This window comes from Squalius cephalus, assembly GCF_949319135.1.
Source record: "Squalius cephalus genome assembly, chromosome: 7".
In the NCBI taxonomy this organism is placed as follows: domain Eukaryota; kingdom Metazoa; phylum Chordata; class Actinopteri; order Cypriniformes; family Leuciscidae; genus Squalius; species Squalius cephalus.
Window position 1 is genome coordinate 24,764,437 of NC_137128.1, and position 15,336 is coordinate 24,779,772.

Genomic DNA, 15,336 nt, shown 5'->3' on the forward strand with positions numbered 1-15,336 from the left:
GGTCAACCATGTATTCAAATCTTTTTCAAGATTATTAATTATTATTCACATTATTAATCATTGTTAATTAATTAATTACAATTGTTTTAGTTTAATATTTAGATTTTTAATATTAATCTTTTTCTAGCATAATAATGGAAAAATTATTATGTGGATTCATTTTCAGTTCCACAGTACTGTTGATGGCGGATACAGACCTATGTTCTAAGAACGTTTTGCTAATGTCCTCTGAATGTTTAAAATGTCCAGTTTATTAAATATTTTAAAAGTTTTTTCTTAGTTATATGATGAACATTAAAGGGATAGTTCACCCAAAAATGACAATTCTGCCATCATTTATACTCACCCTCAAGTTGTTTCAAACAGGTTTTGGAACAACTTGAGTAAATGATGACAGAATTGTCATTTTTGGGTGAACTATCCCTTTAGGGAACAGTCCATTGTATCATTTTGCAACAAAAAATCTATATATATGGGAATGTTTCTTTTAAATGTTCTCTGAACATTCTGAATCTTGTAGTAACATTAAAAAAAAAAAATCCATCAACAATGTATTAATAACTTTTTTTTTGTTAATGTTTTGAGAACATTATTAAAGAACAGATAACTGAACGTACATTATATTAATGTTACTGGAAGAATACTTGTGCATAACTTTAAAAGAACCTTCCCACAATGTTAGTCAAAGTTCTGAGAAGGTTCCCTGTTTGCTGGAGACTAATCACCTTTTTCTGTTCTCAGGTTCTTCTTTGCAGGTAACACATGGTCACCTGAGCTCTCCTCCGTCCCAGCCTCCTCTCAGCTCCATGGTGTCCCACCATCACCCTTCCATCATCAACGGTCTAGGGTCGCCATACTCAGTCATCACTTCCTCCTCCCTGGGTTCGCCTTCAGCCTCCATGCCCACCACCTCCAGCATGGGTTATGGAGCACTCAACAGTCCACAGGTACAGTCCAGAGAAAGACAGAGTGTCTATGACAGTGGTTCTCAACCAGAGGGTTGTGGAAGCAAACTTCCACACAGGCCTCAAAATTAATTAAAATGATTTAAAATAAGACGAAACAAGAATAAAAGGTGCAGTAAGCAATTTCTGAAAAAAACGCTTTTGAAAGTAGATTGGACCGAGCTCTACAACACACTTATAGCCAATCAGCAGTAGGGGGCGTGTCCACTCATGATGGGGGAGGTAGGCATACCTTTATATACCTAGAAAGGTTCTATACCTAGAAAGGCAATTTAAATGAATGAAATCTTAAAACTCGATGGGCATTTTTATAATGAATATATATTTTACGATGACAAGCTAGTAAATCATGAGCATGTCATGTAAATTCATTGGTTAAAAATATTGGGGACACTGAAGAACATTCAGCTCCTAAAACTTTTGGAATCCTGAAATTTAATTATTTAAATTTTTATATAATTAAACTTGTTGTAGTTACTTTTTTAATTTACAGAAAGGTGTTCTCTTTTTAAGAAGTTTAGAAAGAAAAAGAAAAAACTAGGACTAGGGGGCCTTTGAATATTGTTGTGGACAGTTGAGCGCCTTGGAGTCAAAAAGGTTGTGAATCACTAGTCTATGAAAGATTGTAATGTTTAGCCTATATCATGAGATGGAGCATAAAGTCAGCTTTTAACATCAGAAATGACAAACATGTCATTTAATGATTCGTGTACTAGCATACTAGTGCAAATTCTCCATTATACGATATCCTCTCTAAAAGAGCACAACCTCTTTTCTTTCCTTTGGATAATTTGTGCTATTTCATGGAAGAGTTAGTGGAACATCCAAGCTTCCGATCAGAGAAACTTTCACTGCAAGAGGCAGCGAGGCAAATGTAGAATGCTCTTTTAATGCATCTCTCCTTTCCTCTGCAGGGCCTCCCTCCAGCCCGAGGGAGAACAGCCCATTCAGTTTAGTCTAGCCTAAAAAGAGCTAATGTAGCGTGACGGACAGCCCTAGTATAACCTTGGCTCACATGGAGAGAGATATCATTGCATCGAGGCTGCGCTGCAGCGGGTGCAATATGCAACACTTCAAGAAAGCTGTGGAAACCTGCTATACTGTTAGCTGTAAATAGTGTCATGTGAGAATGTCATGCCTTAGAGTAGGGACGCCTCTGTAGAGGAATGCTTCTCGTGAGCGAGGGCCAAGAGCTCTGAATAATATATGGGCTATAGGCAGCAGATTAAAGAGGCTGCTGTGCATCACCTTCCCGGCATCTTTCTGCCTCACTGAATGGCTCACCGTTTAAGGATAGCGCTCTCAAAAATCAACATGTTTGTGTGAGTGAATGCGTGAGTGCAAGCAATTCTGCAATGTTCTCCTGTACTCCAAAACATTAAATGACTTTTCACAGTGAAGGAGCTCACCAATACCAGCAGCTAAAAAGGCTCCCCACACAATGACACTCTTCCTCCATGCTTCACTGTGGTAGAGATGCATTTATTATTATATTTCTCGGCAGATTTTCTAAGAAACCGCTCCGGAGCATCATTCACAGCAAAATCCCCAGAGTTAAATTAACTCTGTTCAGAGAACATTTGGTCCCTCTCTACAGAGAGTTAAAATAACTCTGAATCAGAGTTAAAGTTAATGAGATACTTAAGTGATTAATTAAGTGATGATTGGGCATTGATGATGAACACCTGCTGTCAACAAGTTCTCAGCATTGGAGGATTAAACAACTCCATAAACAGCATTACCAGCTTCACTTATTACTAACCAGACTGACTTTATTTCTGTCAGACGTCTACAAAAGGTCTTATTGAGAATTAACAGAGGTTTAGATGTTGACAATTTATTGAAAATGTATGATCACCATTATGGTGATGAGTGTTTCATTCAGTTGGGCAGTTTGACTCTTTTTGCAAGTTTGTGGTTTTTACCAAAACACGTAAATTGTTACAAAGAAAGCCAAAAACAAAGATGATCAGGTGATATAGTTTTTAACAACAAATAGTAGAAAAATGCACTTATCTCATGACTGTCTAAAAGTGATTATTTGATGTTATAGATTATATTCACTAACAATTCTCTCTAGCCACAGATCGGACATTCTGAATTTAGATTTTTAAAATACATAATAGGGATTTTTTTTTTTTAGACAAAGACATCAAGAATCAGCATATGAATCTCAACAATGGTGACATGCTTCATGCTGCAATGCATGCTGGGAGCCACAATAGTATAAAACTCATGGCTCCCAGGATGCATTGCGGCATGAAACATGTCACCATTATTGAGATTCATATGCTGATTCTTGATGTCTGTGTCTTAGCAAAAAAATAAAATCCCCATTATGTATTTTAAAAATCTAAATTCAAAATGTCCAATCTGTGGCAAGAGAGTATTGTTAGTGAATAATATCTATTAACATCAAATGACCACTTTTGGACAGTGATGATATAAGTGCATCATTCTACTTTTTGTTGTTGAAAACTAGATCACCTGAACATCTTTGCTTCTGGCATTCTTTGCAACAAATTACATGTTTTGGTAAAAGCTGTTACAAAAACCACAAACTCAAAAAAATAAGCTAAGAGTCAAACTGCCCAACTAAAGGAAACACACATCACGATAATGGTGACCAACCATTTTTAATAAATCGTCAACATCTAAACCTCTGTTAATTCTCAATAAGAACTTCTGTAGACGTGTGACAGAAATAACGTCAGTCTGGGGTGCGTTTCCCGAAAGCATCGTTAGCCAACTATGGTCGCAAGTTCATCGCAATGTCCATTGAACTCTATTGGTAACGACGGAACTTGCGACCATAGTTGGCCAACGATGCTTTCGGGAAACGCACCCCTGGTTAGTAATAAGTGAAGCTGGTAATGCTGTTTGTGGAGTTGTTTAATCCTCCTCTGCTGATATGCACAGATTTAATGTCTTATTTTGTCTTCAGTTGATTTCATCTAAGGCTGTGGCTGAAGTCAGTTGTAGTTCTTGTGTTTCTTTTTTTTCTGTTCTTGTTTCTCTTTCCTTCAGTGATTCTGCTTGTTGACAGCAGGTGTTCACCATTAATGCCAAATCATCACTTAATTAATCACTTAAGTATCTCATTAACTTTAACTCTGTTTCAGAGTTATTTTAACTCTCTGTAGAGAGGGACCAAATGTTCTCTGAGCAGAGTTAATTTAATGGGGATTTTGCTGTGTTTCATTGTGATTTATCACTCCACATACAACTTCCCATATTCTGCCAAAAACTTAATTCTGTCTTTGATGTTTATCTGAGACAGCAATGGCTTTTTAAGGAGAGCATTTCTGACCAATAATTTGTGGTTAAGACCATTAAAAGCCTAATATACTGACAAGTATTTATAGTGAGTAAATATGTCATGTATCATGTATTTAAATATATTTGTAATTACGCACTTGTACTGATGAGTGATTTAATACATTTAAAATATATGAACTTTAAATGTAATGTCAAATAACACACAACAGTTAAAATTATAATCAAGTACTTGTGCTTTAGTATGTTAGTCAACACATCAAAATAAGTGTTCTTCTAAAGAATGACAAAAGAGTATTAAAACATTGATTTACAATGTACTTTAAAGTAAAATGTTTAATTTGACATTATTGCAAAGTGTACTAATGAGTTTTTAGAAACAATCTTGAAAGTGTGCTTTCTTTGAGAACACTTAAGTGGACTTTTATTTAATTCATATTATATTATCTCCAAGTACAGTTATTTTAGGTATACTTTCAAGTACACTACAAGTGCACATTCAGTACTATTAAGCACACTTCTTTTTCACAAGGGTTATCAAGTTCATATTCAGGTCTGACACTATTCTGGTATGGAACTATCAGTAAATTCAAATAAAGTTGAACTGTCAAAAATACATGAATTTATTCAGCATTTGTGCAGCAGGGGTTGGTTTGTTGTTGCGTATAGGCTAATGCTTGAAGTTTGAGATTAGTACACTGTTTAGTTGAAAGCTAAATAGTGCTTCTTTGCAAAGTTTGAGGAAAGACAACATTTTATGAAATATGCATTAACAATTGCACAGCTCTAAGTTTCATTAAAAATGCACATCCTGACATTGTAGTTCATGATCCACTTTTTAAGCTATTATTGGTCTATTAACCCGTTGGGATTTAGTTGGTTTGTTTTCAATTTCCATTCCTTGACCTTTCTATCTCTCTCTGGGCATGCATGTCTAATTCTATAACAGCCATCTGATCTGTACTTGACCAGCATCTTGTTTCGCTCATAAAACTTGCCATGCCAAGTATTTGCTGCCCTCTACTGGTGAAGACAAAGTTCATTTTACACTTAGCCAAGTTTGATTGCAATTAATGACTTTTATTTACAACATTTAGCTGAAGCACTCTGACGTTTATATTCCATTGTTGCAGTATTTCACATTTCGATCATGTAAACACCTTGAATAATGTATACTACTCATGTCTAATAAGGCTCAAAGCCACAGAGAGTGAATGCAAAAGGTGTAAATGAACATTCCCATTCAGCCAATCACATGATTCAAAGAGGAGTGGGAAACCACACACACACACAAACACAAGCTCACTCCATTGTTCGTTACTCTGTCTTTCCCTACAGATGAACTCTCTGAACAGTGTTAGCAGCTCAGAAGACATTAAACCTCCTCCAGGACTGGCGGGACTGGGCAGTTACTCCTGCGGCAGCCCGGGGTCCCTCTCCAAACACATATGTGCCATCTGTGGTGACCGATCTTCAGGTAATGACCCTCATACTGCACACTAGTGCATGTTTAGCCATGCTGATACTCTCTTTGACTGGAGCCAGACTGAAATTGTATTCTTGGATATGTTTAAAGAAAGATTTCTCTACCTACAGGGAAACATTATGGTGTTTACAGCTGTGAAGGATGCAAGGGCTTCTTCAAGAGAACCATCCGGAAAGACCTCACATACACGTGTCGAGAAATTAAGGAGTGTCTGATAGACAAGCGCCAGCGGAACCGCTGCCAGTACTGCCGCTATCAGAAGTGTCTGGCCATGGGCATGAAGAGAGAAGGTGAGTGACACAAATGAAAGAGACCTTCATCAATGACTTGTGCAGGTCATTTGAACCTTGCTTGAATTTTTTTTGCTTGTGTATTATGCGATTATTGTTTATTATGAAGTTTTTTCGTGTGTACAGCGGTGCAAGAAGAGAGACAGCGGGGTCGGGAAAAGAGCGATAATGAGGTGGAGTCCAGTTGCAGCTTTAATGAGGAAATGCCAGTGGAGAAGATTCTGGACGCTGAGCTTGCAGTGGAACCTAAGACTGACGCTTACATGGAGTCCAGCACGGGCAACTCGGTGAGACACCTCTTTTAGAAAGCAATATGATGTCCCTGTGAACTGCATTTCATTTTTACTTTTTAACATGATGGAATTCTGATAAATATTAAAGATATTATAAAAAGCTTTGAAGGCACAATACTGTTGAAACGTTTGGGGTTGGTGAGATTTGTCATTGTTTTTGAAATAAGTCTCTTATGCTCACCAAGGCTGCATTTATCAAACATACTGTAAAAGCAGTAATATTGTGAAATATTATATCAATTTAAATAACTGTTTTCTATTTTAATATGTATTAAAATGGAATTAATTCCTGTGATGGTAAAGCTGAATTTTCAGCATCATTACTCCAGTCTTCAGTGTCACATGATCCTTCAGAAATCATTCTAATATGCTGATTTGCTGCTCTTTTTTTTGGAAACTGATAAATTATTTTGATGAATAGAAAGAATTTTTAAAATAAAAAGCTCTCTTAACATTATAAATGTCTTTGCTGTCACTTTTCATCAATTTAATGCGTCTTTGCTGAATAAAAGTATTAATTTCCATATAAAAAACCCCTGAAAAAAATAACATTTTCAAAAAGATAATTACTGATTCAGCGAAGAGAAATAATAGCTCACTAATGAAGTGTCACATTTGCAGTCTTCGGTGCACTCTAAAAATATTGATCAATAAAAATATTTCTGGTCTTGTTTTCCAGGAAAAAAAAATCTACAAATCCTTAAAACAAGATAAATTTCAGAAACAAAAAAGTTTATAAGAGCAAGACCTTTTTCTTTTGCAAAGAATATATCTTGAATTAAGCTATTTTAATATTAGTTTATTATTAGTTTTGTTATTATATTGTATTTTAATTGATAGTATATTTTGCTATTATATATTATATTTAATTTTTCTTTTACTATTATAGCTTCTCAAATAAATTGATCTTGTTTTAAGAAACAAGATATTTTGCAGTGCAAAATTAGGGTCTTTATCAATTTGACAAGCAGGAGAAATACCTCTTTTTTTCTCTAAATCAAATGTTGGTGCTGTCTTAAAGCTACACTGTGTAATATCTTAAGTTGATTTTTAGCAAAAAACACTTTGTTCTTTCAAAATTATACGTTCTCATTAATGAGTAATCACTTCAACCAACTAATCAAGTATTCTCGTAAGTATATAATCTGCCATTTAGAATACATACGAGCGAGTCGCTCGAATGGCGGAAGCCATGTTGTGCCTCCATCTTGAAAATACATTAGCCAAAGAGGGACATACCTGGAAATTCAAGCTTCGCCTTTCGCGTTTTTACACTCAGTGGCACCGTGACGAATGCAAGGGGGAGATTACTCGCGACTGCCGGCAGATTTGAAATAATACGGCCACTGTAGGAGTTAAAACGGCCTCGGAATGGGAGGGGCTTGAAAGTAATATTCAGTTGGTAGTCATATACAATTTCACCGCTAGATGGGAGAAAATCCTACACAGTGTAGCTTTAAGAAACAATTGGGATATCAGAGAGAGATTTCATTTTAATCGTATTTTTCTTCCATATGATCAATTCTTTAATACGTACGTATTTCTGCCTCTGATTCTCAGACAAATGACCCAGTGACCAACATCTGCCAGGCCGCAGACAAGCAGCTCTTCACTCTTGTTGAGTGGGCTAAAAGAATCCCGCACTTCTCTGACCTCCCTCTGGATGACCAGGTCATCCTGCTTCGAGCAGGTCAGTACCCCTCTATTCAGATGTTAAATGCGTCTGTAGAATGTACCGCACGCTCTCAGTGTGTGTGTTTGTGTTTAGGTTGGAACGAGCTGCTCATCGCTTCGTTCTCACACCGTTCAGTGACGGTTAAAGACGGGATCCTCCTGGCCACCGGCCTACATGTCCACCGCAGCAGTGCTCACAGCGCCGGGGTGGGCTCGATATTTGACAGGTCAGGTCGCAACACAGAATCCACCTCACCACCTCAAACCCACACTTAAAAAATGTGTGAATGCATGTTCTAAAAAAGTAGCAAACCAAGTGGCATTTTTTTAAAGTCGGCATGAAACAGAAGTTGCGATAGTCTTTCCTCCCTATTGTGACGTACTGTATATCCAAGTGATACAGCTTCTCAAGCAAAAAAAAAAGTAGGGCGGGACATGATTTTGTCCATCGATAATTGATTGGATGGTTGTGGTTTGCTATTGCTGTGATCTCATGAGAGTGACAGGTTGTCCCGCCAAAACACAAGCACAAACACGCCTTTCAAGTAAAGCATTGCACATACTGATTTTCCATTGATTGATCCCTCTGCATTAGAATAAGTCACTTCCATATGACATTGTCCACTATTTTTATCATTTTAGCATCACTTAGATTTGACATTTCTTTGACAATCCTTGTTTATCCAATATGCTAATCTAAATACATAATAATGTTTACAGGGTATTAACAGAGCTGGTGTCTAAGATGAAGGACATGCAGATGGACAAGACAGAGCTGGGCTGTCTAAGAGCTATCGTCCTCTTTAACCCAGGTAAAGACCTGTCCCGACTCCCGAACCTTCACAAGGTCCAGACAATTTCAGACAGACAGATCTGCCTAAAGTCAAGTCACATTTATTTATACAGCATGTATACATTGATTCAAAGCAACTTTACAGGGATAAACAGGAAAACAATGATTAAAGGGATAGTTCACTTTGAAATTCAATTTTGGTATGTTTTAGCTTACCTCAAGGGCATCCTGATGTAGGTGTCTTTGTTTCCCGCTGTAGTTTCAATTTTGATATTTTTAGGTCAAACCGTTCTTGTCTGTCAGTCATTTCATGCAGGTCTGTGGTCACTGTCTCAAAGAGCATGCACAGAGTCGAAATTAAAACAATTCCCCATCGTCCAAATTAAACAATTCCCCATCGTAAGTACACATTGATGGCCTAAGACACGAAACGAGCGGTTTGTGTGAGAAAACGAACAGTATTTATATCGTTTTACCTCTTGTAACACAGCCACGTCCAAGTGATCTGGTGCATAGATATATACACTAGATGTCGCCTTGGCTACGGCAGTTCTTAACGAATGCCGTAGCCAAGGCAGCATCTATTCTAGTGTATATAACTATGAACCAGTCTGGACACACGTCACACAGCAGGATGCGCGCGCGCCCTCAGATCACTTGGACGTGGCTGTGTTACAAGAGGTAAAAACGATATAAATACTGTTTGTTTTCTCACACAAACCGCTCGTTTCTTGTCTTAGGCCATCAATGTGTACTTACGATGGGGAATTGTTTAATTTGGACGATGGGGAATTGTTTTAATTTCGACTCTGTGCATGCTCTTTGAGACAGTGACCACAGACCTTCATAATATGACTGACAGACAAGAACGGTTTGACCTAAAAATATCAAAATTGAAACTACTGCGGAAAAAAAGACACCTACATCTTTGATGCCCTTGAGGTAAGCTAAAACATACCAAAATTTAATTTCAAAGTGAACTATCCCTTTAAATGATGCAAACAGAATTCAATTCTGCTGTAAAAACTGTGTAAAGTTCATCAATTAAGGAATGAGTTCAATTCATCTATAAAGCAGCTCTGCAGAAATATGTGTTGTCATCAGCTCAGTTCAGGTCAAGTCAATAATATTGCTGCTTTATATAAATATCCAGCTTTTACCTAATTAGCCTACTGCGTTTTGAATTATGGGAGGCTCTTCCGGTTTGGGGAAGGTCCACTCAAAAAAACGATTAATTTCAAATTATAAGGTTGCGCTGCAAATAAGCCTTATCTGTCAGTTTGACTGAATGAGCTGTCAATTTTATGAACGTAAAGCCTCGCGCCGTTCTCTCACGGTTATCGGCCCTGCCCTGCTTGTCACTGTTATTTGTCAAAATGACGGAAAGCACTTTGAAATATTATCCCTCAATGTTAAGGTTAAAGAACACTTTTGATTAAGGCAACATATGTTACATAATATAGACATCCTACCTGATAGAACACATTCATCTCGGAGACGTCGATTTGATGTGCGTGTTTTCATCTGTCAGATGTTAAATAGTCATTTAGAAAACGTCTTTAAGATTTTTATGATTTAGAATGTATGTAAAACTGACTTTTTAAAGATGTTTATCAGATGAACCGCTCTTTAACAGACATCTTGGAGACGTACGTGTGCTATCTCCGTAATATTGCTGCAGAATGAATCAATCTTTTGAGGTAGTTTGAGGTCTGTTGAAAGTTCTTTGTTAATGCTTTTACACTTTAAAATTTCCTTTTAATGTTCGATAGTTGAAGGGTGAGTAGAATAATGTAATCTCATTGCAGACAGTTTTTGAAAATGCTTATTATTGCGTTCATTTCGCTGATTGTTTACCGATTAACAGATGTTACTCCCATAATTCATGTAACGCGTCATGGGGCGTAGGAAATAGGTGGATACAAATAATCATGTCCCAATACAGTTCATGAGAATATATTTGATCAGAAATAATGGTAACCATTGACAATAAGGTCTCATTTGTTAATTAATTCATTAGCTAACATGAGAAGCAATATATTTTTAAAGAATTTATTAATCTTTTTAAACATTAGTAAAAATCTAATTCTTAGTTCACAGTGCATTAACTAAAGTTAACAAATACAAATTAGTTTTTTTTTAAATGTAGTAGTAAATGTTGAAATTGCCATTGACAAAGATTAATAAATGCTGTAGACTATAGACCTTACTATAAAGTAATATTTTTTTGCATCGCAATATAGGATTTTCTTAATCAGAATTTATGAATTGATGTTATATAAAATATAATGTTAATGTTTCATAATGACAACAGTTTGTCAATGAGGCAGTACTTTTTTGGGGGGACACACTGTTGTACCCCTAACACTTCTTTTTGGTTACACTTTATTTTACAGTACGTGCACTTACAGTGTACTTACCCAAGAAAGTACTGATAATATACGGTAACTACTTGGGTTAAGGTTAGGTTTAGGGGTAGGTTCAGGGTTTGTAACTAGTTATTACCCAGTTATTATAATTGCTATAATAAGTACATAGTATGTACATGCGAAACAGGACTGTAAAATAAAGTGCTACCCTTTTTTTCTAACAGTGAATGATTGAATAAATACATTTCTTGTTCAGACAGCAACATTCAGTTTTAAGTCAGGATGACAAATGCATGTGTTCTTATGTTTTATGTAACTGTCCCTTTTATAGATGCGAAAGGATTGTCAAACCCATCAGAGGTCGAGGCATTACGGGAAAAGGTGTACGCCTCACTGGAGGCCTATACCAAACACAATTACCCCGATCAGCCCGGCAGGTAGTTCCCGCACTGAAACCTTGATATATTATTGATGTAACAGCACTTCTGTTCTTCTGTATTTTAAGACAGACTTTGGCTCTTTATTCGTGTAAATAGATACAGTATGTAGGTCATGCGGGTATAGTTGTGGAGTCTGAGTGGGGTTTTTTTTTTTTTCTTTTCAGGTTTGCCAAGCTGCTCCTCCGTCTGCCCGCTCTGCGCTCCATAGGACTGAAGTGCCTGGAGCACCTGTTCTTCTTCAAACTTATCGGAGACACACCTATAGACACTTTCCTCATGGAGATGCTGGAAGCGCCGCATCAAATCACATGACAAAAGTCTTGCTGCATGTACATATCCCCCAGCGCACACTTAACCCCATTATAACAAAAAGAAGTTCTTTTTTTACCAAGCACGATGTGAAGAAGAAAAAAAAAGAAAAATGAAAGATTTGTATTGGTATTTTTAAAGAAAGAGACACTGTTAAAGTAAAATGTAAGAGTACTGTAAACCTTTATTTTGTACATAGATTTTACCAACTGTGATAGCTGCAACAACTAAATGTGAAAATATTTAATTCAAAGCAATACTGTATAAACAGTCACCAGCAATGAGTTTAGAATTCTGTGAAAATAAAAAAATCAGTCTTTTCAAATGTTTTATTCTTGCCTTATTTTAAAATAATCTTCAGTGGACCTTTAACCTTTAACAAACAAGCTATACAATTAGTGAGTTGTAAAATAAAACCCAGATTCACCTTCCTTTGTCTCAGAAACACAATCACAACCAGTTTTCTTGTTTTAATGAATCATGTTATATAGGTCTTTGGTGTTAAATTATGTCACTGCCATTGTTTTGTCTCAAAATCAATAAAGTTTTTTTCTAAGGCACTTTTATAAAATCTACTTAAATGTCCGAATTTAACTAAGGCCTTCTGGCTTAATCTAAGCCCTGTCTGTGAAATTTCTATTTTTAATTTATATTAGGGCTGTCAAAAGATTAATCGCGATTAATCGCATCCAAAATAAAAGTTTGTTTTTAATAATATATGTGTGTGTACTGTGTATAATTAAATTGGTATATATAATTACACACACATGCATGTATATATTTAAGAAAAATGTGTTATTTATATATAAAAAAATTATATTTATATATAATATAAACTATATAAATATATATACAGTATATGTATGCAAATATTTCTTAAATATATACATGCATGTGTGTGTATTTATATATACAAAATAATTATACACAGTACACACACATATATTATGTGAACACAAACTTTTATTTTGGATGCGATTAATCGCGATTAATTTTTTGACAGCCCTAATTTATATCTAATTATAATTATTATGAAATTACATCTAATTACAAATTAAAACTCTTTACTAAACCAACTAAAATATTAATTTAATGTGACAATGTTACATTCCAAGTAAAAAACAAAACAAAAAAAACATCCATTTCATTCTAAAATGAGCCCCAGTGCTGTAACTTTATATAAGTAAGGTGTCATAGTGTTGTTCGGGTCTGTCTGATTGTTCTAAATCAATTATTTTGTGACTCACTGGTTGAGAAACTACTTTCTTCCCCTAAAATTAAAAAGCACTTGTAAAATGTCTGGAGCGGTCAGAAAATAAACACCATTAATGCGTTTCTCAGCAGGCATGAATGAAATGTGCTTCTTTCATCTGTCTCTGTTGAGTGTCTAGACTGATGGTATTTATGGAACTGAAAATGCACTTTATGTGTCCATATGGTTTGATAACAATGCCATAACAATATGTGATTATATGATTTCTTGAATAACCGTAGACATTAGACAAATGTAACAAAACAACAAACTATTTAGTCTCACCTGTGAATTTGCTGCATAAAAATGTGTGCCATCAGTAACATGTCCTGCTCATTCACATCAGTGGTGCAGATTAATGGCGGTGGATATAACACACATGAACACTGGATTTAATCCATAGGCTAGGTCCTAAAATGTATTGTTACAGATTCTACCAAATCAAACATTCGTTAAATGAATTTAATCCATAATCCATCTCCGTATGTGCACAATTATATAATGAGAAACCATGAAATGATATCACTATTATATCAATATTGCCCCTATATCTACACTAGATTACTATAGCTAAGCTAAGCTCTTTATCTTGCCATTATACAGGAACATTACAGAGGGTTACATAAGTGTTAAAAAGTCTGCAAAATATACATCTTTGGCTTTGACGCGATGACTGAGCAATCAATATTACGATACAAACCTCACAGTACCTGTGTCAATAATTGATTTTGTAATGTGAGACACTCAATAATGTGGCCTAAACTGCCTCTTTCTAAACAAAAAACGAAAACCCATACTAAGAACATGATCTGTCTCTAAGGTTTTGCTTTTTTTCATTTTCTCAAACTTTGTTCAGACTATTAACAACAATGTCTGAACAGAGTCTGACTGTATTGGCTTTGATTGTTGGGGACACGTGGACTAATGCGTCTGAATAGTGGGCGTCCCTGAGGCAATGTTGACTTTTTGAAGCACATGACCGAACCAGAGGACTGAAATAATCACTGCAGTGTGTTTGGAGGTGTGGTGCACTGCTTTAACATCTGAAAGACATTACTTCAGAACAAAAACCACTTCCCACAAAGAGGATGTATTCTCTCTCTCTCTCTTAAGTTGCTTCGCAGCACATGGTCATTTTATTGCGTCAGGAGCTGAGAGAAAAGCCGAAACATTTATTACATAGCACAATATAGTTGTTAATGACTGCATTGTTGGATTTGGTTGGATTTTGGGTATTAAGAGGTCATTACGCCACCATCCTTCTCAGTTCGGCTTATGAAACAACCTTGATCAACCACCCAAACAATCGCCAAACACTCAAATGGCCTTGACCTCCTACATAAAACCAAATCTTGGACCACACTGAGTGACTCATGAGAGTGAAACAAGAGAAATATGTTGGGCTTTTTGTTGATAGTTACATAGTTTAATTTTCATGACCACATTAGAAAGGTCAAACACCATCTGTGACAACTAAATAAAGTCTGGGAAAAGTGCAGGACCTCTGCAATGACATGGTTTGGTTTCTCTGAATTTGATTAAAAAATTTCATTTTGACCCATAAGATGACCGCATTAGGAACATTTATGCACTAAAATCCAGTATCAGAACCACTGGACACTGACATTTTAATAGCCATAAAAAAATATATACTTAACCGCTCATCCCATTTGTGCAACATTGATATCCAAGGACATTTTAACAAGGGTCACTAACTCTTCTGTCAGTACAAATGCACTGGTGTTGTCACTTTGCTGCTGTTGTCTGGTGTGTGTGTGTATGTGTGTGTGTGTGTGTTCCTGGTAAACCATTATGGGGACAAAATGTCCCCACAAAGATGCCAGTATCTTAAATCCTTGTCCTTGTGGGCACATTTTTTGGTCCCCATGAGAAAAACAGCTTATAAATCATATTGTGATGTTTTTTGAAAATGTAAAAATGCAGAAAGTTTCCAGGGATGGGTAGGTTTAGGGGTAGGGTTAGTGTAAGGCGATAGAATATACAGATTGTACAGTAGAAAAATCATTATGTCTATGGAAGGTCCCCATAAAACATGAAAACACAACGTGTGTGTGTGTATGTGTGTGTGTGGGAGGTTTGATCCTCTAGTCTGTACATCATCATGCTTTAATTGGGCTGCAGTGGTTAATTAAAGTTTCTGGCCAACAGGAGAAATCCAGCTGCCATAC

At 36.2% G+C, this 15,336-nt stretch overlaps 1 protein-coding gene across 4 annotated transcripts in view; it reads left to right on the top strand.

Annotated features, from left to right (window-relative positions):
- Positions 1-11,977, top strand: part of rxrga (retinoid x receptor, gamma a) — a gene marked incomplete at its 3' end in the record, with an annotated part of 25,763 nt that extends 13,786 nt beyond the window's left edge. For 3 of the 4 annotated variants that reach the window (XM_079875796.1, XM_079875794.1, XM_079875795.1), the window contains exons 2-10: positions 742-947; positions 5,580-5,718; positions 5,838-6,017; positions 6,144-6,304; positions 7,871-8,000; positions 8,079-8,211; positions 8,705-8,796; positions 11,478-11,583; positions 11,751-11,977. In XM_079875796.1, the coding sequence (XP_079731922.1) occupies positions 807-947; positions 5,580-5,718; positions 5,838-6,017; positions 6,144-6,304; positions 7,871-8,000; positions 8,079-8,211; positions 8,705-8,796; positions 11,478-11,583; positions 11,751-11,898 (1,230 nt within the window). In that variant the 5' untranslated portion in view covers positions 742-806. Of the gene's footprint in view, positions 1-741; positions 948-5,579; positions 5,719-5,837; positions 6,018-6,143; positions 6,305-7,870; positions 8,001-8,078; positions 8,212-8,704; positions 8,797-11,477; positions 11,588-11,750 lie in introns of those variants that run through there. The other variant, XM_079875797.1, reaches the window with a different exon arrangement.
- Positions 11,978-15,336: the final 3,359 nt, after the last annotated feature.